Source organism: Sturnira hondurensis, unplaced genomic scaffold, assembly GCF_014824575.4.
Source record: "Sturnira hondurensis isolate 20B ecotype Veracruz unplaced genomic scaffold, ASM1482457v3 Scaffold0022136, whole genome shotgun sequence".
Lineage (NCBI taxonomy): Eukaryota > Metazoa > Chordata > Mammalia > Chiroptera > Phyllostomidae > Sturnira > Sturnira hondurensis.
In genome coordinates, this window is record NW_028094767.1 from 4,582,950 (window position 1) to 4,608,162 (window position 25,213).

General features: G+C 37.5%; 1 protein-coding gene across 2 annotated transcripts in view; it reads right to left on the bottom strand.

Annotated features, from left to right (window-relative positions):
- SMAP1 (small ArfGAP 1) overlaps positions 1–25,213 on the bottom strand; it is a 147,658-nt gene that overhangs the window by 40,553 nt on the left and 81,892 nt on the right. For both annotated transcript variants that reach the window (XM_037034362.1, XM_037034363.1), the window contains one exon: positions 21,324–21,404. In XM_037034362.1, the coding sequence (XP_036890257.1) occupies positions 21,324–21,404 (81 nt within the window). The remainder of the gene's footprint in view (positions 1–21,323; positions 21,405–25,213) is intronic.

The window sequence follows — 25,213 nt, forward strand, 5'->3', positions numbered from 1 at the left end:
CATCCCCCAGGACATTTTTGCTATAATATCAAAATATTACGTTTTAAAATATCTTCTATATTTTGGCTAAATACTTCCCAGTATTATAAAAGCAGTTTTATATCTTTTCCTTATGTAAAAAAAATCCCTAAGGTAGGTTATTAAAAGTATCAGCTGGAGGAGGAAAAAAAACCCTGAACACTAAGCTATATGCCCCACTGCAGGCTCAGTGGTTGCACGACTTGTTTTAACCCTTTTAAGGATTATTCAACACTTCTCCCCTCTGTCCATACAAGACTCACTCTATAAAGTGAATTGACAGTGAGCTGTTTGCATTACAGATGAAGTAAACAGCCAAGAACCGAACTTTTCTTTCAGTCTTTTTTTTTTAGATTTCATTTGTTTATCTTTAGAGGAGAAGGGAAGGAGAGAAGGAGAGAAATATCAATGAATGGTTGCCTCTCATGATTCCCCTGCTAGGAACTGGCCTGCAACCCAGGCATGTGCCCTGACTGGGAATCGAACCGTGATCATGTGGGTTCGCAGGCCTGCACTCAATCCACTGAGCTACACCAGGCAGGGCTCTTTGAGTCTTTTTTTAAGCAATATAAATGGCATTTATTTATTTGTTTGTTTGTTTATTTATTTTTGTGCGTCCATTGTTTATTTATGTTTTGTGGTTGTTCAAGTACAGTTGTCTCCATTTCCTCCCTACCAGTCCCCCCCCCCCACCAGCCATCCCCACCTCCCACCCTTGATCCTACCCCATCTTGGTCTTAAGAAGCAAATACCCTTCAGCAGTTCCCTTCACTCCTCTAAATTTTTGTCAGTCTTCGTGTTCAACTTTCCCAACAGTGCAATCATAAAGAGGACCATTTTTGCCAAAAATCATTTTACACGAGGATTGCTTACTCCACTGATAGTCTTTTTATTCAGTAACTAATCCTCTACATGCTCGGTACTATTCTAGGCACTGATATTCTACCGTGGCATTTGAGGGAAGTGGAGAGGGGAGAAAAAGACAAAAAAAAACCCAAATGATCACAAATAAATCAGTAGTGTTAAGTGACACAGGATACATTAAAAAGGATGTTGTAATCAAGAATGACTAGGTGCTAGCTATCTTGTACTCAGTGTTCAGGGTAGGCCTCTCTCTGAGGTGCTATGTAAATTAAAGCCTGAATGACAAGATGAAGACCCCCCTGGGAAGACAGGAAAAGCACCTTAGGCAGAGTAAACAGTGCAAAGGTCTTGAGGTCATGATGAGTCTGATTTATTCTGGGAACACCAAAAAGGGATGGCTGGAGCACAATAAACAAGAGAGTGGAAAGAGATAAAGTCAGAAGTATAGACAGGGGCATAATATTTCATTATATTTCAATTCAAGTCTTGGCTACTAAGAAGCTGTGTGACTACAGATAAATTAGCAAACCTGTGTCTGGGGTTCTCATCAGTAAATGAGGATAACAGTATCAACCTCATGGAACTGTTGTGAACGCTACGAAATAATATATCTATAAAGGATTTAGAACAATGCCATCATAAGTTAAACATCAAGTAAGCACTTACTATTTTTATTCCCTTCAATGACCCCTCAAATCTAATTGCTGACCCTTCCACCTTGACTGCAACATTCTTAAGCACAGGCTTTAACTTGGTAAAACTACATTTCATCACAGCATTTACCAAGAAAGTATTTTCCTTATTTTCTATTGAAGGAAATATCCAATCTACTGTGAGGGACTGTAAAGTTTGCATGCTTACTGAACAACAGTTTTCCCTTCTTTCATTAAATAGAAATGAAAGCTTTGCACATAAAATACTGGATTTCTTTCCTTTCTATTGCCTCGCTTGCAATAAAGCTTTAAATGATTGCAAAAACATTTAGAAGTTCCATGAAGGAAAAAAAAAGTTGCAATTTACTACAAGCCTATAATAGAACCTGAAATACAGTTTTCTGCCACAACTTACACACTCTTTATCACTACAGTTACTTTAAGAATGGATAAGTATTAAAAAGCTGTTACAACTTCAGGTGGTTCCTTTTTCTTTTAGGGTTGAGGGCTTTTTGGTATACAGTTATTTCACTAGCAAAGTACAGTTACTATCATCTTATTATTTCTATAAGATAATAACTCTTATTTTAGCTACTCAATTCTTTTTTAAACTAGGTAAAACAGAAGAAAGCAAACTTTCTTGCCTGAAAGAACTTTTATGTAGTAGTCACAATTATTTCAAGCTAATTATTTACTTATTTAAAGATAAATTTTCAAATCCCAAGATATTCTTTTTTTTTTTTAATCCTTGCCCAAGGATACAGTCATTGATTCTAAAGACAGGAAGAGAGAGAGAAACATCAATGTCAGAGAGAAACACTGGCCGGTTACATGCTGCATGGGCCCCCAACTGGGACCAAATCTGCAATCTATAGCGTTATGCACCCTGCCTGGGGATTGTAACCCACAACCCTTTGTTACGCAGGACCACACTCCAACCACCTGAGCCACAATGGCTAGGACATGCCAGAATTTTCTGTATATTTAATTAGCACCAATTAATAAAAATATTAGTTTCTATACCCACCAGATTCTTTTTAAAATGACAATACCAAGTTTTTGTGAAAATTCAAAGCAACTGTAACTATCATACAATACTGAAGGAAAATATAAATTGGCAAAATCACTTTGGAAAACTCTTTGGCAGGAAAACTAAAGCTGGGCATATCTATTCCCTGTGACACAGCATTTGTACTCTTAGGTACATACCCAATAACCTACGTGTATGTGTTTATCAAAAGACATGTACAACAATGTTCACAGCAGCTTTACTCATCAAAACCTAAGCCAAAAACTACTTGGGTCAACCAGCAGAATGGAAAAATTAAGTATAGCACATGTAAACAACACAGTCATACTTAGCAATAAGAAAAGAACACCCCAAAACATGGATGACACAATGATTAGCAAAAGAAACCAGACACAGAAACAGTAGGTGCTGTATTTCATTTACATAAAATTAAAAGCAGATAAAATGTGTCTACACTGACAGAAATATGAACAGTGATTATCTGTGGGAGAGTGTTGAACAAGACGACCAACAAAGTGAAAAGTGCTAGTAATGTTTTAAATAGTGATCTGTGCATTGGTTATACAAGTATATAAATTTGCAAAAATTCATTGAGCTATAAATTAAGATCTGTATGTTACAATTTAATAAAAAGGTTAAGATTGAAAGAACTAATTGAACTTCTAAAATAAAATTTCTGTGAAGTTAGAAAATGTTACTTTCAGATAAATATATGCTCACAATATACTAATTACAAAAGTTTTAAAAACTGCCTTTATTTTCTCTTTAAAAAATAAAACATCTTGAAAAGAGGACATCTCAAAAGCAATTTCAAGTGCTACCTAGTGTGACATTTTATAACACTGGTATTACTGAGAAAAAGGACAGTCAAACTTCATACTCTTAAAGGACTAAACCCAGAAGCTATTGACCGATTTCTCCCTTGAACTACAATTAATTGTATTAATTAGCTCACTCATATGTGATTGTTTAGCCTATTTAAAGAAAAGAGTTTAAAGATTTAAATGCTTATTTAAGGATTCTTCCACTGGGGTGAAAAGTTGGCTTCCAAATAATGCCAACTTTATAAGAAAGAAACCTAACTCATTCTGTAAGAAATGGCTTCCAAATAATGCCAACTTTATAAGAAAGGAACCTAACTCATTCTGTATAGTTAAGTGAAAACAAATAACAAAAGTATCTACTAGACTGTCCTAGACAAAAATTCCACTGGCTAAAAATTACTTTTAATAATACATAAAATTTTCACAGTTTTTCTCTAGTCTCTGTACTAAGACATACCATAGCCATCACCACCAAATCAAATAGTTTTCTTACTGTCTTCTTATATTTTACTGTATAGAAAAGTGATATGAAAAATCTATGAACAATATCTCTACATGAATACCTCATACCTCAAATATAAGAGATATATCAAACAGATATATCAAATTTTTATCTCTTATATTTGCCAAATTTCTATTTGGTGTGTATTTTAGCTCAAGTTTATTTAATCAAAGAAAGATATTCCTTAGTTGTTTGTTCCCACTTATACTGTAGCCAATACGGCTCCAGAACTCATCCTTAATCACACCCTTTCAGTTCAAACACACGACAAAGTATTAAGTGAGAAAAACAGTAAGATTAGTCAGGCTCAGAATTGAGATAAACATTTTCCTGGAGCAGAAATCAAACAGAAAGGCAAAGCAGAGCGTGAAACTAAAGTCACTGCCCCACACAGACATATGGGCAAGAAAAACAGAGTAATAGGGGATTTTGAATCTAGTGTACTATTTGAAATTAGGGGCGAACACAAGTTTTTCCAAAATGATATTCTTCAATACCATATGATTTCACTCATATGTGGAATCTAATGAACACAGTGAACTAACAAAGAGAATAGCGACAGACTCATAGATGGAGAGCAGGATGACAGCTGTGGTGGGAGGTCAGGAGGCGGAGAGATTGAGCAAAAAGGAAAAAGCACTCATGGACAAGGACAACGGGGTGGTGATTTGAGGGAGGGGGAGTGGGTTGTAAGAGGACTGCATGGTAATGAAAAGAAATACAATACAGATTAAATAACAAAACAAAAAATAAAATGATCTTAAGTAAAGGCATGTTACTGCCAATTCAGTAGAATGTTCCTTTCTTATTAGCAGTTTAGATTTACATAACAATATATGTGGTGTGCTATTTCAAAATCTTAAAAAATATCAATATCGTGCCTATGTGGCTTAGACATATTCTGTCCCAATAAAAACTGTACCAAGGATACTCCCTTTAGTGGTCCATTTAACCCTCAGTTTATCAGAATAAACAGTTCTCACCACTTACCATATGTGTCTAAACAACCCTTTTCATTTATGTTTTAAGTAATTTTATGTCTACTTTCGAGAAGAATAAAGGAGAGTAAAAAACCACATTAAAATTTTCAATAAGAATTTAAACACAGAAAATTGAAATTTTAATTCCACATGGTTCTGGTTTTGACAGTATAATGACCTGAAATGGGCAATATTCTCTGAATGAAACATGCATAAACTTGGAACTTATCTGTCTTGTAAATACTGATTTCAGATTTCAAATCTCTAATAAATGGCTGCTTCTAGACTGTCTTACTCTTGAATCCTAAAAAAATGACACTTTAAAAAACTTTGAAGGGTAATAATTTGAAGAGAGAATGACCATTTCTTTGCTCCACAATTACAACAAAAAATATACTGCAAGAAAAGAATAAGATACCGTCACATGGCCTGACATGAATGAACCTTAACAACATTATGCTAAGTAATAGAAGCCACTCATAAAATACCACATGTATTAAGATAGTATTCATATGAAATGTCCGTAATAGACAAATCTATGGAGCCTGAAAGATTAGAGGTTGCTATGAAGGGTTAGGGTTAGGGTTAGGGTTAGGGTATAGCTACTGGTAGTAGCTATAACATTTCTTTTGAGGGTTATGAAAAGTATCTTAAAATTGGACAGTGGTTGTGTTTGTGCAATTCTAATAACATACTAAAAACCACTGAGTTTTACATGTTAATGGGTAAATTTTATAATTTGTGAATTATATCTCAAAAAAGCTGCTATTTAAAAATCGCATGGTAGAAAAATTTATAACTGGAAAATGTCATGAGAATGGTTTTCCCACAAACTAGAAATAAAAAAACAACCCTGACTATACTTTAAGAATAAAACTTTCAATCCAGTTTGAGGAATGCCAATGTTTTACGGGGAGAGCCTTCTACTGCCACAGGTCTCGCGTCCTTCCACCCAGCTGGTCCTCTTTCTCTGAAGGAGGGTTAGGAAGCCAGGAAGGAAGAAAGAGAATGCTGGGGAAAGTATGCCTGATACACAAACCTCACCACCTCAACATCTTACCCCCCCAAACCAAGAGTATCTCCTGGATACCAATTATGAAAAGAAATCTCTTATAATCTTCCTGTTTTGTTTTGTTCACAAATACAACTCTATGTGGCAAAACACCGTAATATGAAAACCACAATTATAGGCTGGTATTATAAACAAGATGTGGTATACCCTGTCAATATTTAATGTACTGGCTTATTTAAAAAATAGGATTAAAAGGGGGGAAATATGAAAGTAATGGAGAAACAGGAACAGAAAGAAGCACATGCTACCTGTGGTTTTTGAGCAGCAGGTTGCAAATCAGACAAAATCACTGTTTGGTGACACATTTTTCAACTAAGAAAATAGTAAACTATTGAGTTCTAAATTGAAATTCACAATTAGTTCTTGATTTGCTATCACCAGTAACAATAACATTTAAATTACATTTTTAATATAAAATGACAAGTATGAGAGTCAAAAACTTAGATTTCAGAAACAATATATTATATATGGACTGATTGCATATGAGCACACCTAAAACCTATAATATGAGGATGAAATACCCTTTTCCATGAAAAGGAAACAGAGCTTCCTAGTAAAATAGCTGATGACAGTTCTGGGGTAGGCAATGTACAAGATGAGCTTAAAAATAATTAGCATATCCAGCATTGAGGAAATTATCATACTACTGCAGCTGCCCCATAAAATGACTCAGGAGCCAACTTGAAGAGCTTACCATCAAAGGATAGTCTGAAATAAACAGAAACACACAATATATCTTTAAACCGATGAATACATAATGAGACAAAAAGCCCTAAGTATATACAACTGGAAGATGCTAATGAATCAACTCATTATTCTGAAAACTGATAATTAACAGAAAGCATCCATCTGCCTCTCATATGTGAATTATACTACCAAGTAACCACAACTAGTAGAAATTTCAACTACTAAATGAAAAAGAAACAACAGAACTAGAATATCACCATTCTGCAGCCCCTGATGAATTTCTGGAAAAAGGTATTGAGGTAAATGGGTTAAAATGTCAAGAGAAACAGCTAGACATTTGGTGCCTCCTGATGGAAAACTAATGATACCACAGAGTAGTTTTAAAAAAGGGGGAATCCAATAAACTATGTCTTCACAGGAAATACACAGGACAAAAAACTATGGCGCTACAAATCAGCAAAACAGATATCACAGGAAAAGAAGAGGACTCCACTTTTCCCACAAGTAAATTAAAAGAGAAAAGGAGTGAAGGATTTTCTAGGTTAAAAAGCTCAAAGATACCAACCTGATCTGCCTTTTTATGCAAACTAAGAAACTGGCTTCTATGAGGTAACTGGAAATCTGAAAACTTTACAGGATACTTAATGAGGAATAAGAAATGACTGTTCTGATTAGAGATCCAAGATGGCAGCACAGTTGGTGGAAGCTATACTAACAACCTCTCAGGACCAAACTGGACTTAAAAATAAATTACAAAAACATTATCCTGAATAAACAACTGAACACTAGCTGGAGAGAAGTCTTGTAATTAAAGAGAGAAAGAATAAACCACTTCATCACAACAAGACTGTTAGGGAGCCTGGAGTTGCGAAAGGGCTGCTTGGGCTCCCATGGGTAGCAACTGAAGTTCAGAAGGGGTATTTCAGTGGCTGGGGGTTTCTTCCTGAGAATGTGGGAGTCTAAACACCAACTGGGCTCCCCAGGCCAGAGCACCAGAAGCAGGAAAGGAACCCAAATAACTTCCAGCTTTGAAAGGTATCGGGGTTTCTGTCCACCAGAGTCAGAGCCTCTTAAAGGGCCACCACACAAAATACTGTTTTCAGCTAATTATCTTGGGCTTCAGCAGAAGGTCTAGAGACACTTGAGGACACTCTGAGGTTGGTGGCTCCAGGGAGAAACTAACAGCTGCCAGGATCCCTGTGCTGAGTTACTCCCCATACTGCAGAAGCCATCTTTCTCAGACAGAGCACTGCTCTCCAAGGGGCCTCTGCCTGGGAAAAAAGCAAAAGCCTCGCCCTCTGGACTCCCTCTCATCCATCTCAGTGGAGATTAAGCCAAGCTGCTGCTCAGGAGGATGGCTGGGGGCTATTTAAGTGATAAGGCCTAACAGAAGGCCTGCAGATCAAAGTGGATTTCTGGAGCTCTGGATTTTAGCTGACCATCCCCATGGGTCAGTACCAGTAAAAACCAGATTTGGTATGCAAAGCCACATACTTTCTGTACACACAAAGGCCCAGCAGAAGGAGCCAAAAGCTGTGGATCAATGATAGCTCCAAAAAGGTTGCCCAGAGCCAGTCCCAGGCAGTGTCTAACCAAAGTCTGCCGTAGAATCTTTGCAGGTGTACTTAATACATAGAAATAAATACAAAGTGATGGACAAAATGGGAAAACAAAGAAACAGACCCCAAATGAAAAAACAAGAAAATTCTCCAGAGGAACACCGAAGGAAATAGAGGTAAGCAATTAATCAAAGAATGTAGAGTAATGATTGTAAGAATACTCAACAGCATGAAAAAAGACATAACCCCTCCCAGCAAAGAAGTCAGAAATAAAAAATGTAATATCTGAAATAAATAATACACAGGAAGGAATAAATAGTAGGTTAGAAGAAGCAGAAGATCAAATCAGCGATTTGAAAGACAAGGTTAAAAAAACAAAAAACACACCAAATTAGAGCTCCAGAAAGAAAAAGGAATTTTTAAAAAGTGAGGAGACTTCCACCTGCCACGTCCTCTTCCAACCATGTTGTCTGACAAGGTCCGGGCATGGAGGACTCAAGTTCAAGGAATTCATCTCCATGGAAGAGAATGTGGCACACAAAATGGGTTAATAATTGGCTGTTTTATTTTAATTATTTTTCTCTTGCTACTGAATATAGGCATTGTACTATACTTACTTATTCCTGTGAAAATCACCCAAGAGGAAGGGACAGGCAAAGAAACAGGAGAAGCTGGTTAGCTACTACAAACTAAGCACGTAAAAATGATTACCAAGGAGTTAGAGTCCATAGTATTAAAGAAACATTTTAGACAGAAAGATAGATAGCTAAGTTAGACATCACAAAGGCTTATAATGAATTTCCTACCCTCTGCTTGGTCTAGCGTATCTTTTGCCCCATGTCAAATTCTAAGACCTTTAACGAAACAATAAGACATTCAAACTCTGAACATAGAGCTATTTCAAAATGTCTGATTATTGGTTCTCCTGGTCACAACAGCTTTTGTTTACAATAACTGAAACTATAGGAACTTTCGTAATTTTCCTGGTTACCTTTGCTTAAGTGATCATGCTATGCACCTGTAAATGTTAATCACTACCAAAAATGAAAATATAAAAAACTGCTTGTACTTGCAATAAACGGAACAGAGCTTCACTGTCCTTTGAGGGGTGTTGTCATCTGTTAGCCATCGCCGACGCCTTACCCACCTTTCAGGAACGCCTGGACCGTGCTGGGGCTGGACCTCAGCATCCAGCCAAGATGGAGGCATAGGTGGAAACACTGTGCCTCCTCACACAACCAAGTTTAAGGACAACAAAGTTTTAGTAACAAAAATGCAACCAAAACACAGAAAATTGAACTATACGGAAGTCCGACAACAACGAACCATTCAGGAGTCAGCAACTGGAGGAGCGGGGTCATGCATAGGAAAAAACAGCAATACTGACCCGGGAGTGCAAGCAGCCATTTGGCGGATCCCAGGTGTGAGGTGGCAATGGGCGGACCGCGGTCACACATTCATAGGCAGATAAACCAGGCGAAGGAGTGAGCAGTGAGAAAGACAGTGCAAGCCCCAGCAGTGGGAAGCAGCAGAGGGGACCGCCATTGCCCCTCTAGGACCCTGCCCCCACATACAGCATCACAACCCAGCATCTGAGTTGCCCCGCCCTGGTGAAAACCTAGGGCTCCGATCCTCATACATAACAGGCACGAACAGTACAAAACATGGCTCAAGAACTCAAAGCCCCAGAGCTGATAACTCTAAGCAACCAAGAAATAGCGAACCTCTCAGATGCACAGTTCAAAATACTGATGATCAGGATGCTCACAGAACTGGTTGATTATAGTCACAAATTAGAGGAACAAATGAAGGCTAAACTAATTGAAATGAGGGGAAATGCACAGGAAACCAGTAGTGATGGAAAGGAAACTGAGACTCAAATCAAGGGAGTGGACCAGAAGGAAGAAAAAAATGACCAAACAGAAAAATATGAAGAAACAAGAATTCAAAAAAATGAGAAGAGGCTTAGGAACCTCCAGGACATCTTTAAATGTTTCAACATCCGAATTATAGGGGTACCAGAAGGGGAAGAGGAACAGCAACAAGCGGAAAACTTATTTGAACAAATAATAAAGGAGAACTTCCCCAGTCTGGCAAAGGAAATAGACTTCCAGGAAATCCAGGAAGCTCAGAGAGTCCCAGAGGAGGTGGACCCTAGAAGGAACACACCAAAGGCACATCATAATTACATTAGCCAAGATTAAAATGAAGGGGAGAATCCTAGAAGCAGCAAGGGATAAGGGGACGGTCACCTACAAAGGAGTACCCATCAGACTGTCAGCTGATTTCTCAAAAGAGATTTTACAGGCAAAAAGGGGCTGGAAAGAGGTATTCCAAGTCATGAAATCCAAAGACCTACAGCCAAGATTGCTATATCCAGCAAAGCTTTCATTTAGAATGGAAGGACAGATAAAGTGCTCAGATAAGATCAAATTCAAGGAGTTCATCATCACCAGGCCCTTATTATGTAAAATGTTAAAGGGACTTATCTAAGAAAAAGAAGATAAAAAACATGAACAGTGAAAGGACAGCAAACTCACAGTTATTAACAACCACACCTAAAACAAAAGCAAGCTAAGAGGACAGCTAGATCAGGAGTGGAACCATAGAAATGAAGATCACATGGAGGGTTAGCAACAGGGGAGTGGGAGAAGGGGGAGGAGGAGAAGAGGGGATAAAGTACAGAGAATAAGTAAAATAGATGGTAGGTAGAAAATAGACAGTGGGGAGGGCAAGAATGGTATGGGAAATATAGAATCTAAAGAACTTGAGACATGTGAACATAAACTGAAGGGGGGAAGTGATGGGGGAGGGGGTATGCAGGGTGGAGGGGAATGAAGGCGGGGAAATAGGACAATTGTAATGACATAATCAATAAAATAATGGTCAAAAGCTTAGACACACAAGTCCAGGAAGCAGAGACAGTCACAACCAAGATGGACCAAAGGTCCACACCAGAGACATCATAATTAAAATGGCAAAGCTTAGAGACAAAGAGAGACTCTTAAAAGCTGCAAGAGAAAAGCAGTTAGTTACAGATGAGGGATCTCCAATTACACTGTCATCTGATTTCTCAATAGAAACATTTCAGGCCAGGAGGAAGTGGCATTCAATTTTCAAGGTGATAGAAAACAAGGACCTACAACCCAGGCTACTTTACTCAAGACTACTAAAACTAAAGGAGAAAAAAAGATCCCAGCTCCAGACAAGAAAAGGCTAAAAGCATTTGTTAACATCAAACCACTACTGCACCAAATGTTAAAAGTCTTGCTTTAAGAAGAATAAGAAAAAGAAAAAAACAGGAAGAGTTAAAAAATAAAATGGCAATAAATATGTATCTATCAATAATCACTTCAAATGTAAATGACTTAAATGCTCCAATCAAAAGACATAGGGTAGCTGAATAGGTAAGAAAACAAGACCCCTATATATACTGCCTCCAAGAGACTCACTTCAAATCAAAAGATACACACAGACTAAAAGTAAAGGGATAGAAAAGATACTGCAAATTGAAAGGAAAAAACAAGCTGGGGTAGCAGTGCCTATATCCAACAAAATATAATTAAAAATCAAGGCTATAGTTAGAGACAAAGAAGGACACTACAGAATGATAAAGGGACAATCTAACAAAAGAATATAACCCTAGTAAACATTTATGCACCCAACATAGGGGTACCAATATATGTAAAGCAAATGTTGATGGTAATAAAGGGAGAGAGCAACAGAGAGCAATAAAGAGAGCAAATCCAGTGATAGTAGAGGATTTTAACACCCCATTGACTTCAATGGATAGAACCTCCAAGCAGAAAATCAGCAAGACAGTGGGCTTAAATGACACACTAAATCAAATGAATGTAATCGGCATTTTCAGAGCACTTCACCCCAAAGGAGCAGAATATATATCCTTTCCAAGTGGACAAGAATGTTAGGACTCAAACAAGTCTCAATAAATTAAAGAATACTGAAATCATACCATGCATCTTCTCTGACCACAATGCCATGAAAATAGAAATTCACTGCAAGAAAACTGAAAACACACAAAGACATGGAGGCAAAATAACGAGTTATTAAACAATGAATGTGTTAATAAAATCAAGAAAGAAATCAAAAGATACCCAGAAACAAATAAAAATAAGAACACAACAACTGAAAATCTGCAGGACACAGAGAAAGTAATCCTAAGGGGGAAATTTGTAACATTACAGGCCTATTTCAAGAAAGAAGAAAAAGCTCAAAAAAACAATCTAACTTGACACTTAAGGAACTCACAAAAGAACAACAATGTCCAAAGTGATTACAAGAAAGGAAGTACTAAAGATCAGAACAGAAGTGAACAAAACAGAATCTAAAAAGTAATACAAAAGATCAATGATTCCAAAACAGTGGAATGATTTCAATGTTCTTTGAAAAGATAAACAAGATTGGCAAACCTCCAACCAAACTCATCAAGAACAAATTTTAGAGGACCCAAATAAATAACACCAGAAATGAAAGAGGAGAAATAACAACTCCAAGAAATACAAAGGAATGTAAGAAAATATGATCAACTATATGCCAACAAAGTGAAAAACCTGAACAAAATGGACAAATTCCTAAAAACATACAATCTTCCAAAACTAAATCAGGAAGAATCAGAGAATCTGAAGAGACAGATTATACTGCATGAGACTGACGTGGTAATCAAAAAACTCCCAACAAACAAAAGCCTGGACTGGATGGCTTCACAGGTAAATTTTCTCAAACATTCTCGGAAAAACTAATACATAGCCTTCTCAAGATATTTCAAAAACTTCAAGAGGAAGGAAATCTCCCAACCTCCTTTTAAAATATCAGCATTCTTCAAATTACAAAACCAGAAAAAGACACTACAAAAGAAAAAAGAAAATTATAGACCAAAATCCCCGATGAACACTGGTGCTAAAAATAAAACCTCAACAAAATATTAACAAACCAAATAAGGCAAATACATCAAAAAGATCATACAACATGATCAAGTGGGATTTATTGTGGGGGCGCAAGGTTGGTATAACATTCACTAATCGATAAATGTGATGCTACACATAAACAAAATGAAGGATAAAAAAACAAGATCATATCATACATTCACATTTCTCTCCCTCTCTCCTTCCCTTCCCCTCTAAAGATAAATAAAATCCTTAAAAAAGATCATATCAGTATATGTAGAAAAGGTATTTGATAAAATCAAACACCCATTTATGACAAAAATTTTCAGCAAAGAACAAAGGAAACAAACCTAAACATAATAAAGGCCATATATGACAAACACATGCTAGCATCATACTCAATGGATAAAACGTACAAGCTTTCTGCAAAAAATTGGGAACAAGACAAGGATGTCTGCCATGGTTTGAGAAGTCCTAGCCACAGCAATCAGACAAAAAGAAGTAAAAAAACTAGCCTCCCCCTCCACCTAATTTATGGGCCTGCTCATGCTACTTTTCCATATGAATGGCTGGTCTTCGCTATACTGCACAACTTCCTAAATATTCTAAAAAAAAACAACAGCTGGCCTCAGAGAGTCTCAGGCCCTGCACTAGCAGCAGCCAGCCTGGATTCACAGCTTGGCTTTACCTAGAAATCTCCAAGCCCAGCATTAGCAGCAGCCATCTCAGATTCTTTACAGCTCAGGCAGGGTGGCCCTGGGCAAAACATAAGGGGGGCTGACCTTGGCCTGCACCACCCAGAAAACTCCAGGGCCAGTGCACCCAGTGGACAGCTACAGACCATGTCAGAGCTCCACCCCCCTGCCCCTGTACAGCTGTTTCTCCACAAAGGGCAGATAGTGGTGGTCAGTGGTCACAGCCAATTCTTGCAGCTGATTGGCCTGGGTAAATCTCTCCCAATCTCCCAACAGCAATGAAGGCTCAATACAAGAGGAGAGTGTACTCAGTCCATGGAAAATGCACCTCAAGTACCCAGCTTCTGTGAAAGGGGAAGCTGTGCCACTGGACCTTACAGGGCATCTACTACCTTAGCCCATACTACCAAGATACGGAGTCAAAGCAGCTCTATCTGGTACACAGAAACAAACACAGGGAGGCTGCCAAGACAAAGAGACAAAGAAATCTGGCCCAAATGAAAGAACAGATTAAGAGAAAAAGAGCTAAACAAAATGGAGATTTGCAATCTATCAGATGCAGAGTTCAGAACACTGGTTATAAGGGTGCTCAAAGAATTCAGTGAGGATCTCAGCAGCATTAAAAAATCCAGTCAGAAACGAAGGCTACACTAATTGAAATAAAGAACAATTTACAGAGAAGCAATAGGAGAATGGATGAAGCTGAGAGCCAAATAAATGATTCGGAACATAAGGAAGCAAAAACAACCAATCAGAACAAGAAAAAGAAATAAGAATCCAAAACATGAGGATACTATAAGCAGCCTCTGGAACAACTTCAAGAGGTCCAACATTCACAGCATAGGGGTGCCAGAATGAGGAGAGGAAGAACAAGAAATTGGAAATCTATTTGAAAAAATAATGAAAGAAAACTTCCCTAATTTGGTAATAGGAAATAGACATGCAAGTCCAGGAAGCACAGAGAATCCCAAACAAGATGGATGCAAAGAGGCCCACTCTAAGACACATAATAACTAAAATGCCAAAGGTTAAAGATAAAGAGCAATTCTCAAAAGCAGCAAGAGAAAAGCAGTTACCTACATTGGAGTTCCCATAAGACTGTCAGCTGATTTCTCAAAAGCAACTTTGCAAGCTAGAAGGGATTGGCAAGAAATATTCAAAGTTGTGGAAAACAGGGACCTACAGACAAAATTGCTCTATCCGGCAAATTTATCATTTAGAATCGAAGGGCAGATAAAGAGCTTCCCAGACAAGAAAAGCTAAAGAAATTAATCTTCACCAAACTGTTATTATATGAAATGTTAGGGGGACTTATTAGGACAGGGAGAAGGATCAAAAGTATAAACAATAAAATGGTGAAGATGCATATCTATCAACAGTCGAAACTGAAGGAGAGACTAGAAAAACGGGAGAAGCAGGGACAGAGTAATGGATATGAGAGCATTTTGATGACTGCCAGATAGGAGGGGGGTATGTAGCAGTGGGTGGGGAGGTGAGGGAACTGGGAGGTGCAAATGGGTTGTTACAGAATAGCTATGAGAATGTGTGGTGCAGTGCGGGAGATGGAGTAGCCAAAGAGCTTATAAGTGTGACCCATGGACATGAACCAGGTGAGGGGACTGTATCAGGGAGTGGGGATTGCTGAGTGGAGGGGAAGGAAGGTGGGAAAATCAGGAAGATTATATTTTATAATCAATAAAATATAATTTTTAAAAAATTTCTATGATTGAAAGGCAAAGGGGCCAATCAAAGAACACATATGAAGCACCCATGGACATGGATGGTAAGGGGACTGATTATGAACTGGTAGAGGAAGGCAAAGGGGGGAAAAGTGAGATAACTGTAATAGCATAAAAAATTACAAAATAAAAAATTCTAGAAAAAATTACAATAAAAGATTTTAAGTAATAAAAAAAAGAAATGACTGGGTTTTTTTAGTATACATGACAATGGCATTTCGTTGCTTTTAAAGAGACCTTATTTTTAGAGATACATAATGAAATATTGTAGATGGATTAATAAAATTTCTGGAATTTGTTTCAAAATAATATGGGGAGTTACAAAAAGTTTGGGCATGACTTTTAACTACTGAAGCTGAATAATAGTTATGTATACATTTGATACTTTCCATATAAACTTAAAAATGTTTTTTTTAAAAAAAAATGTTTTTAAAGTACCTGGACTAAATTTACATTTATAAATACAATAAAGTTTGAGGAATAAATCCCAATGCTTTATGAACTTATAATAAAGGCAAATTTACATAAATAGCATAATGATCCTCCCGACAATTACCTCTTTTTTCAATATATTTTATTGACCATACCATTACAGTTGTTCTATTCCCCGCCTTCACCCCCCCACCTTGCACACCCCTCCCCCACCATTCCCTTTAGTTTATGACCACGTGTCTCAAGTTCTTTAGATTCTATATTTCCCATACCATTCTTGCCCTCCCCCCTGTCTATTTTCTACCTACCATCTATGTTACTTATTCTCTGTACTTTCTCCCCTCTTCTCCTCCCCCTCCCCTGTTGCTAACCCTCCATGTGATCTTCATTTCTATGGTTCCACTCCTGATCTAGCTGTCCTCTTAGCTTGCTTTTGTTTTAGGTGTGGTTGTTAATAACTGTGAGTTTGCTGTCCTTTCACTGTTCATGTTTTTTATCTTCTTTTTCTTAGATAAGTCCCTTTAACATTTTACATAATAAGGGCCTGGTGATGATGAACTCCTTGAATTTGATCTTATCTGAGCACTTTATCTGTCCTTCCATTCTAAATGAAAGCTTTGCTGGATATAGCAATCTTGGCTGTAGGTCTTTGGATTTCATGACTTGGAATACCTCTTTCCAGCCCCTTTTTGCCTGTAAAATCTCTTTTGAGAAATCAGCTGACAGTCTGATGGGTACTCCTTTGTAGGTGACCGTCCCCTTATCCCTTGCTGCTTCTAGGATTCTCCCCTTCATTTTAATCTTGGCTAATGTAATTATGATGTGCCTTTGGTGTGTTCCTTCTAGGGTCCACCTCCTCTGGGACTCTCTGAGCTTCCTGGATTTCCTGGAAGTCTATTTCCTTTGCCAGACTGGGGAAGTTCTCCTTTATTATTTGTTCAAATAAGTTTTCCGCTTGTTGCTGTTCCTCTTCCCCTTCTGGTACCCCTATAATTCGGATGTTGAAACATTTAAAGATGTCCTGGAGGTTCCTAAGCCTCTTCTCATTTTTTTGAATTCTTGTTTCTTCATATTTTTCTGTTTGGTCATTTTTTTCTTCCTTCTGGTCCACTCCCTTGATTTGAGTCTCAGTTTCCTTTCCATCACTACTGGTTTCCTGTGCATTTCCCCTCATTTCAATTAGTTTAGCCTTTATTTGTTCCTCTAATTTGTGACTATAATCAACCAGTTCTGTGAGCATCCTGATCATCAGTATTTTGAACTGTGCATCTGAGAGGTTCGCTATTTCTTGGTTGCTTAGAGTTATCAGCTCTGGGGCTTTGAGTTCTTGAGCCATGTTTTGTACTGTTCGTGCCTGTTATGTATGAGGATCGGAGCCCTAGGTTTTCACCAGGGCGGGGCAACTCAGATGCTGGGTTGTGATGCTGTATGTGGGGGCAGGGTCCTAGAGGGGCAATGGCGGTCCCCTCTGCTGCTTCCCACTGCTGGGGCCTGCACGGTCTGTCTCACTGCATGTGAAAGTGTGACGACCGAGGTCAGCCTGCTGCCTTGCGCCCTCACTGGGTCCGCCGCTGAGGCATGCACAGTCTGTCTCACCGCTCACTCTTTCGCTGGTTTATCTGTGCACGAATGTGTGACCAGGGTCAGCCTTCCACCCTGCGCCCTCACTGGGTCCACCCGATGCTACCCCACGCCGGGATCTTTCCACGGCTTCCTGGGTGCCTGGGGTCAGAGGATCCTTCATGCACAACCCTGCTCCGCTGCTGGCTCCAACACAGTCCAGTCCATCAGTTCATTGTTGTCAGACTTCCGTATAGTTCAATTTTCTGTTCTTTGGCTGCGTCTTTGTTTACTAAACCTTTGTTGTATTCAAACCTGGTTGTGGGAGAAGGCATAGTGTTTCCAACTACACCTCCATCTTGGCAGAAGTCCCTAACTCCTTTTTTTTAAAGATTTTATAATATAATTGTAAATACTTGCTTGACGACATTTCTCAACATCCCTGGGTCTCCCTAAATGAGCTTAAAAGGTAACATTTTACTCCCTTATGGATCTTACTGGCTTCTACTTGGTTTTCAAGGAATTCAAAGCAGTCAGACAATGGAAACTAAATATTAAATTCATTTTCTAACCTCTCTTTACAATCAACAAAAGATGGAGCCAAAAACAATTTAAACTTTGTGACTATGTTAGAGAACTTAGAACTACAATGGTTACAAAGGGAATAACAATGAAAAAATAATTTAAAAGAAGCAAAGAATACTCAAGTACCTAGATCAGTTGGTTGTCTTTTAAAACAACCTTTTCAATGGATATGGATGGACACTTTAATCCAGACCTGTGGCTGAAAAGAACAAGTCCCAGTTTTCCAAAAGCATGGGTAAGATCCTGCAGAAAAGTGGGGATGTCCAACACTATTTTGTATCACTGCAAGGAACCATGATTACACAAACCACTTTTAAATCTCCTAGAGATTAGAAGACTAACAGAAACCAAGAAGATCTTCCCCCATTTTTCCAGATGTTTTCTAGCATTTGGTTGATGAAATGTAAAGTTTATAATACTTTAAAAATAGGGTCCTAAGGTGCAGTAAGAATAAAATAATCGACATCTACTCAGGAGAATAAGAGAAGTTTCACTTAGTGATTAAGAAGTAGAGACAGTGGTAGAAGAATATATTCTTTCTGTATTTAGTCTCCATTAGAGTATGTGTGTTAAACATACAATATTTGGGGTCCTATCACCAAAATCTATCTACTAGTAAGGGAGAGATAAAATTGGGGGAATTGGTTAGATTCAACGCAATGTCCACAAATTACCAATCTATCTGAAATAGGCATTTGCTAAAATTCCTTGAAAAATAAATAAATATATAGTCTCATTAAAATAAAAGTACTAAGCCTTTTTAACTCTTTACTGATGCTATTAAGTTTAAGGTCTAATGATCAATTAAAATATTTTTCAGGAGCTAAAACAGAACTGACAATAATAACAATTTTAGGATTTTTGGCTAATATAGAGTAATGATGGTGGTAGTTACTAAACATCACACTAATGTCTTTTATAGGAAAAGAACTTTGTGCATGTGAAATGATTCTATACATATTCTCATACGAAGACAGAAGTTTCTGTTTGGTTTATTACTGTAACCCTAGTGCTGCATATATAATGACTGCTTAATACATATTTGAGAGAATAAGTGAGTGAATGTCACATAATAGTTCCTTGGAGTTTGACAAGGCTATCTGTTAAAAAGCAAAGTAAAATGCATTAAGACAAAGTCTTTCAATCACTCTTCTAAAAGAATCAGATGTTGGCTAATCTATTTTTCAGAAAGCACTCTACATCAAGCCTTAATTATCTCTTGCTTGAATTTATATAGCTCATAGCTTTTCCTCTGTACTCAAAATCAGAAGCAATCCACTGTTTATCATGAAACGTGAGATTTCCTCAAAATTAATTTTATTGTCTTATATTCCATTATTGTCCTATACTCTAGTTACATTAGATTATTCATTATTGCCAAAATACGCCTCACAATTCCAGTCATTTTTCATGTTATTTCCTCTGCTTGTTGCCCTCTCCTCCACAATCTGTCCCTAACAATCTTTCACAGCTCATATCAAATATAACCACCTCCATGAAGACTTCCCTAATACTCCCAACATGTGATCTCTCCTATCACCAAATCTCCGTGCTCTGTAACCACTCCTATTGTACTGTACCAGCCTTTTGTTCTGGTTATTTTTCATGTCTCCTGCTTTCAATCACTTGAAAATTTAATCACAGAAAATTCTTTCTGAATTTTAAGATTCTTGAGGATATCTGTCTTTATTATTTTTATATTTCTTCCAGCCACTTAGTGTGCCTTCTACACTGCAGGCATCCTAATAGTTGCTATATTTCATCCAAATATTTCCTCCCAGAAATCTTTCAATGTAGCTCTCCAAATAGTGCACGTGCACACACACATGCACTCACTCCCCTGGATGGAAAATGGTAGTAGCATTTAATCTACTTGAAAACAAATGGTCAAAACAAATCCCTCTTAAGGTTACTTTTATCAGCCATACACACTTAAATCACACAGAACATCACAGCAGCTAGAAGTGCAACACCCACTCAAGTCCTATAGCATGCTTTATACAATAAAGGAGGGCTGAGTGTACTTGGGGAGTAAGAAATTAGACTGCATATGTAAGGGACCTGAATTCAGGTGAACTGAAGCAACAGGATATAAAACACGGTGTACATTTGCAGACTCTAATAACACTTGATCAAAGCTGTGCTGCCTATGAAACTAAGAAGGAAAGGCTTCAAATGATGAAAGATTTGGAGTACTGTGCACAGAAGGGAAAAAAAAAAAGACTGCACAGCAGTCTCTATAAGGTTATTAATATTAACTATAGTCAATGTTCCTCTCAATTCTAAGCATGTTCACACCATGAAGTATCATGAAATGAGTTTTTTCATAACCCAGACTAAAAACCATTTTTGATACTTTTGAAGCAATACCTCAAGATTATTAATCATAGTTATCAAAAAAGAGAGCCCCAACCTATTTCTCCAGATCCACAGTCAATAACGTTAAATGCAGTACCAGGTTGGTAACAGGAGGCCATACACCTAGGCAACAGACAACTTTAAAAGACTGAGATGTGTATCTAGAACAACCATATTCTGGCAGACAGCAAAACGGGAGAGCTATGAATCAAAAGGCCAGGGGTTCTGTTACTACGTATATAACTAGACACTTTTGAAAATTGGAGCATGGGTGCTTTCCATGTGAGTGAAGAAACACCTTGTCTTCTCTTCACTGCATTTTTTGCTTTCTGGTTAGTTTATATTGCTTTAAGTAAAATGACAACAGATGAATTAAGGGATAAAGAATGTAAGGAAAACGACCTTTTAGTGAAATAAGAAATAGGTTTTAAAACTCTCCTTAGAGTTTTTGTATACATGTAGAAAATTTTTTTAGAATTTTAAAAACAAATATTACCAGATAAAGCACACATTAATGCATCCAGACACCACAAATTTAGGTCTCAAAGTATAAGTCCTTTCACATGAGTTTTTGGTTTTTGGTAGAGTATAAGGAAAAATAGGGGGGAAAAAGCTAAAAACAAATGGGTTGCCAATCCGATACTTGTTTTAGAGGAACTCACATAATTTATACCCACACATACGTATTGACTACAAATCATACAGAGCAAGCTGTTGAACATGGTTGGCACACAGTATTCACTCAACAATTACCTGTTGAGAGAATGATTTAATTTGCCAATCATGAATATCCCAAAACTGATTTCCATGTAAGTATACAAATAAGATGAGTCTTCAGATTTAAAAAAAATGAAATTTTACCTTTTCAGTTGTAAGAGGTTTGGCAGGCTTTTCTTGTTCTTTCTCTCTCTTTTTCTCTTCCTTTTTCTTTTCCTTTTCTTTCTAAAACATAGCCCAAAGTTTTGATAAATTTACTTTTTTAAAAATGTCAGCTCTTAACACATTTTTGTTTATTAGTTTGAGTTGTCACTTGAGAAAGGTAAAAATTTTCAATGATGACAGTATCTGGTGATACTGAAATAAAAATGTAAACAGCAATTACATACTCTCGTTGAGGTTACATGTTGATAACACAATAAATAATATCTTTTCCTAAAAAACTAAAACAGAGGAGAAACAATTTAGAACTTTTCATATTTTAGAGCTTGAATAACTAAACAAATGAGACCTCTACTCAAATTCTCACTGCATTTTTACATAAGGTTAACCCCCCTAATAGCAACCATAAAGTTGAAATGTGACTAAGAAGACAAAGTAAAGTAACTGATGGCACAGAATTCTTATCACACAGATAAAGGCAGATTATAACATGTAAACATAAGACAGAAAGGGTACAGCATAATCACTTTAATTTTTAAAAATATCACAAAACATTTTCAGTTTCTTACCATAGTGTTGTGATTTTAAAAATGGGAAATATAATTATATTCTCATGAAAAAAAAGTTAAATATAATGCTTTAGAACCAGAGCCAACTTACTAGTGTAATTCAACACTCAAGGTAAACTATAATGGTATTATGATGTTCACAATTTGTGTTTTCAAGAAAGATGAAACAGGATATTTAATACTTACAGTCACAAACTTGCCAAAAAGAGGAAAATGAAATAAAGATTAACTTGGATAAACCTTGAGAATATCATGTTAAGTGAAGTAAGTCAGACAGAAAAATAACCACGATTTCACTCATATATTAATATAAGAATGAAAGCAATAAATAAAGAAGAAAACAAATGAACAAAAATTCATAGACACAGCAATAGGGTGGTAGTTACCAGAGGGAAGGAGAGAGGCAGAGGGCAGGAGGCGGCGGGGGGGGGGGGGGGGGGGGGGGCNGGGGGGGAGGTGCCCGGAGTGGTGAAAAGGTGGTCAAACATTGTAGAAATGGAAGATTTGACTTTAGGCAATGGGCACACAGTGCAATATACAGATGATGTATCATTAAACTGTACACTTGAAACCTATATAATCTTATTAGCCAGTATCACCCCAAAATCTAATTAAAAATTCTAAAAAAGAAATAAAAATTAAATTAAGAACATTATTCATAAGACATTAAGAGGGAAGAGATGAGAATAAACATATAACTGAATGACTACTGCAACTGAGTACTGATATGACCTTAGTTTCCCGATAGTAACATGAAAATATACACTGATGAACCTAGGAAAGGCAGAACACTCATCACACATTGCTTAATCTAAATGCCTAAAGGTTGTATTGGCACCTGTTCCTTTAAAATGGGTGTTTGACACTATCTCTTTCAAGGGTAGAATTTTTACTATTTGTAAATCAGAAAAGATAATACTGGCAATTCCCAGACTATAACATAAGAGATACAATAAAAGTTCCTATGGGCCGGGCAGTGTGATAAGCACCTTATTTTCTAATTTTATTTTTAGAATAACTGTCTGGAAAACGCTATCATTATTGTCATTTTACCAATGAAGAAACAAAATCTTAGGAAAGTAAGGCACACAATGACGAAGCTAATCAATGGAAGGGCCATGGGACAACAGAGGCCACACTCTCAAATCTCACTGCTCACCATCATCCGACAGAGCACGGCCATTTGGTACTGTTCTTCCTTACAAAAACTGACATTTACTGATCCCCTGACTATACGCCAGACACTGATTTCACTGATTTAGTCCTCACAACTTTATGAGGTGAATAATATTACCCCCACTTTATAAGAAGAATAAATGAGATTTGCAAAGATTTTTATACAATATGAAACGGTTTTCCCTCCCTCACCCCCTCCCTCCCAACCTGGACCTTTCCTCTAGACTGTAAGACCTGGCACCCACCTATTAGACACCTGGATGTTCCGTGGTCACCTCATACTCAACCGATACAACTTTTAATTCATCTCCCTTACTTCCTCTCCTCAAATCTGTATTTCCTCCTCAGTTTCTATCCTTTTCTCACTCAATATCACCATCATCTACTGAGATGCTCAAGCTAGAAAATGGGAATCATCAAATCTTCCCAAAGTACCTCAATATTCCATTGATTACTAAATGCAACAGATTCTATCTTCTCATGATTTTTAAAACTCCACTCTCTTTTTCATCCCCTCTGCCTCCATTTTAGCACAAGCTCCCATCATTTATTCATGAATTATAACAACAGGTTCTCAAGCCATTTTGACACCCATCAGTACAAAAGTCACTTTCGACAGACAGTGGAGCCCTGTTATGACACGAAAATAAAATTCTGTTACCCCTCTTACCCTTAAAACGCATCATTAAAATTCAGGGCCTTCAGAATGAGTACCAATTTCCTTCAGCAGGCTAACTAGAAAGCCCCTCTTCCACTTCTGTCCTTATGCTATGGATGTTCGAGCTATGCCATTCTACTTGCAAATCCCCACACATTCCACTTTGCCCACAGGTCTTTGTTTTCCACAAGATGCTTTCTCTACTTGGAGTGTACTCTTATTCTTATAGCTAATGTTTACTAAGAGTTTAAGATGCATCAAAGGCAACAGTCAGAAATTAAAACACATCTGTACACCAACAATGAAATATCAGAAATTAGGGAGGGAAATCCCATTTACTACAGCAACAAGGAAAATAAAATACTTAAGAATAAACTTAACCAAGAAGATTTCACAGACATAGAACAAATATTTCAAAAATTTATATGGAGCCACAAACGACCCTGAATAGCCTCATCAATTCTGAGAAATAACAAAGTAGGGGGGGGATCACAATACCTGTTATCAAACTATATTACAAGGACACAGTAATCAGCACAATCTGGTACTGGCATAAGAAGAGCCACATAGACCAATGGAACAGAATAGAGAGCCCAGAAATAAATCCATGTCAATATGGTCAGCTAGTATTTGACAGAAAGGGAGGAACACAAAATGGAATAAAAATAGCCTCTTCAACAAATGGTATTGGGAGATCTGGAAAAGTACATGCAAAAAAAAAAATTTAACTCGACCACCAACTTATACCATACACCAAAAAAAAACCCCCAAAAACCTCGAGATAGATAAAAGACTTAAATATGAGTAGTGACACCATAAAAGTCCTAGAGGAGAGCATTGTCAAGAAAATTTAAGATATCCCAAGCAGCAATATTTTCACTGATATATCCCCTAGGGCAAGGGACATAAAGGAAAGAATAAACAAATGGGACTTCATCAAAATAAAAAGCTTTTGCATGGCCAGAGAAAATATCAATAAAAAGGAAAGGGAACTAACCATACACAAAAACATATTTGCCAATGATACCTTGGACAAGGGTTTGATCTCCAAAATACATTAAGAGCTCACATGACTCCAGTTTGTCCAGAAGACAAACTATCCAATTAAAACATGGGCCCTGGCTGGTGTAGCTCAGTGGATTGAGCGCAGGCCTGCAAACCAAAGGATCACGATTCAATTCCCAGTCAGGGCACATGCCTAGGTTGCGGGCCAGTTCCCAGCAGGGGATACAGGAGAGGCAACCATACATTAATATTTCTCTCTCCCGCTCTCTTTCCCTTCCCCTCTAAAGATAAATAAGTAAAACTAAAAAAAAAGTTTTTAAAAAAATGGGCAAAGGGCCTGGCTGGTGTAGCTCAGTGGATTTAGCACGGGCTGTGAACCAAAGGGTCGCTGGTTCGATTCCCAGTCAGGGCACATTCCTGGGTTGCAGGCCAAGTCCTTAGTGGGGGCCACCTGAGAGGCAACC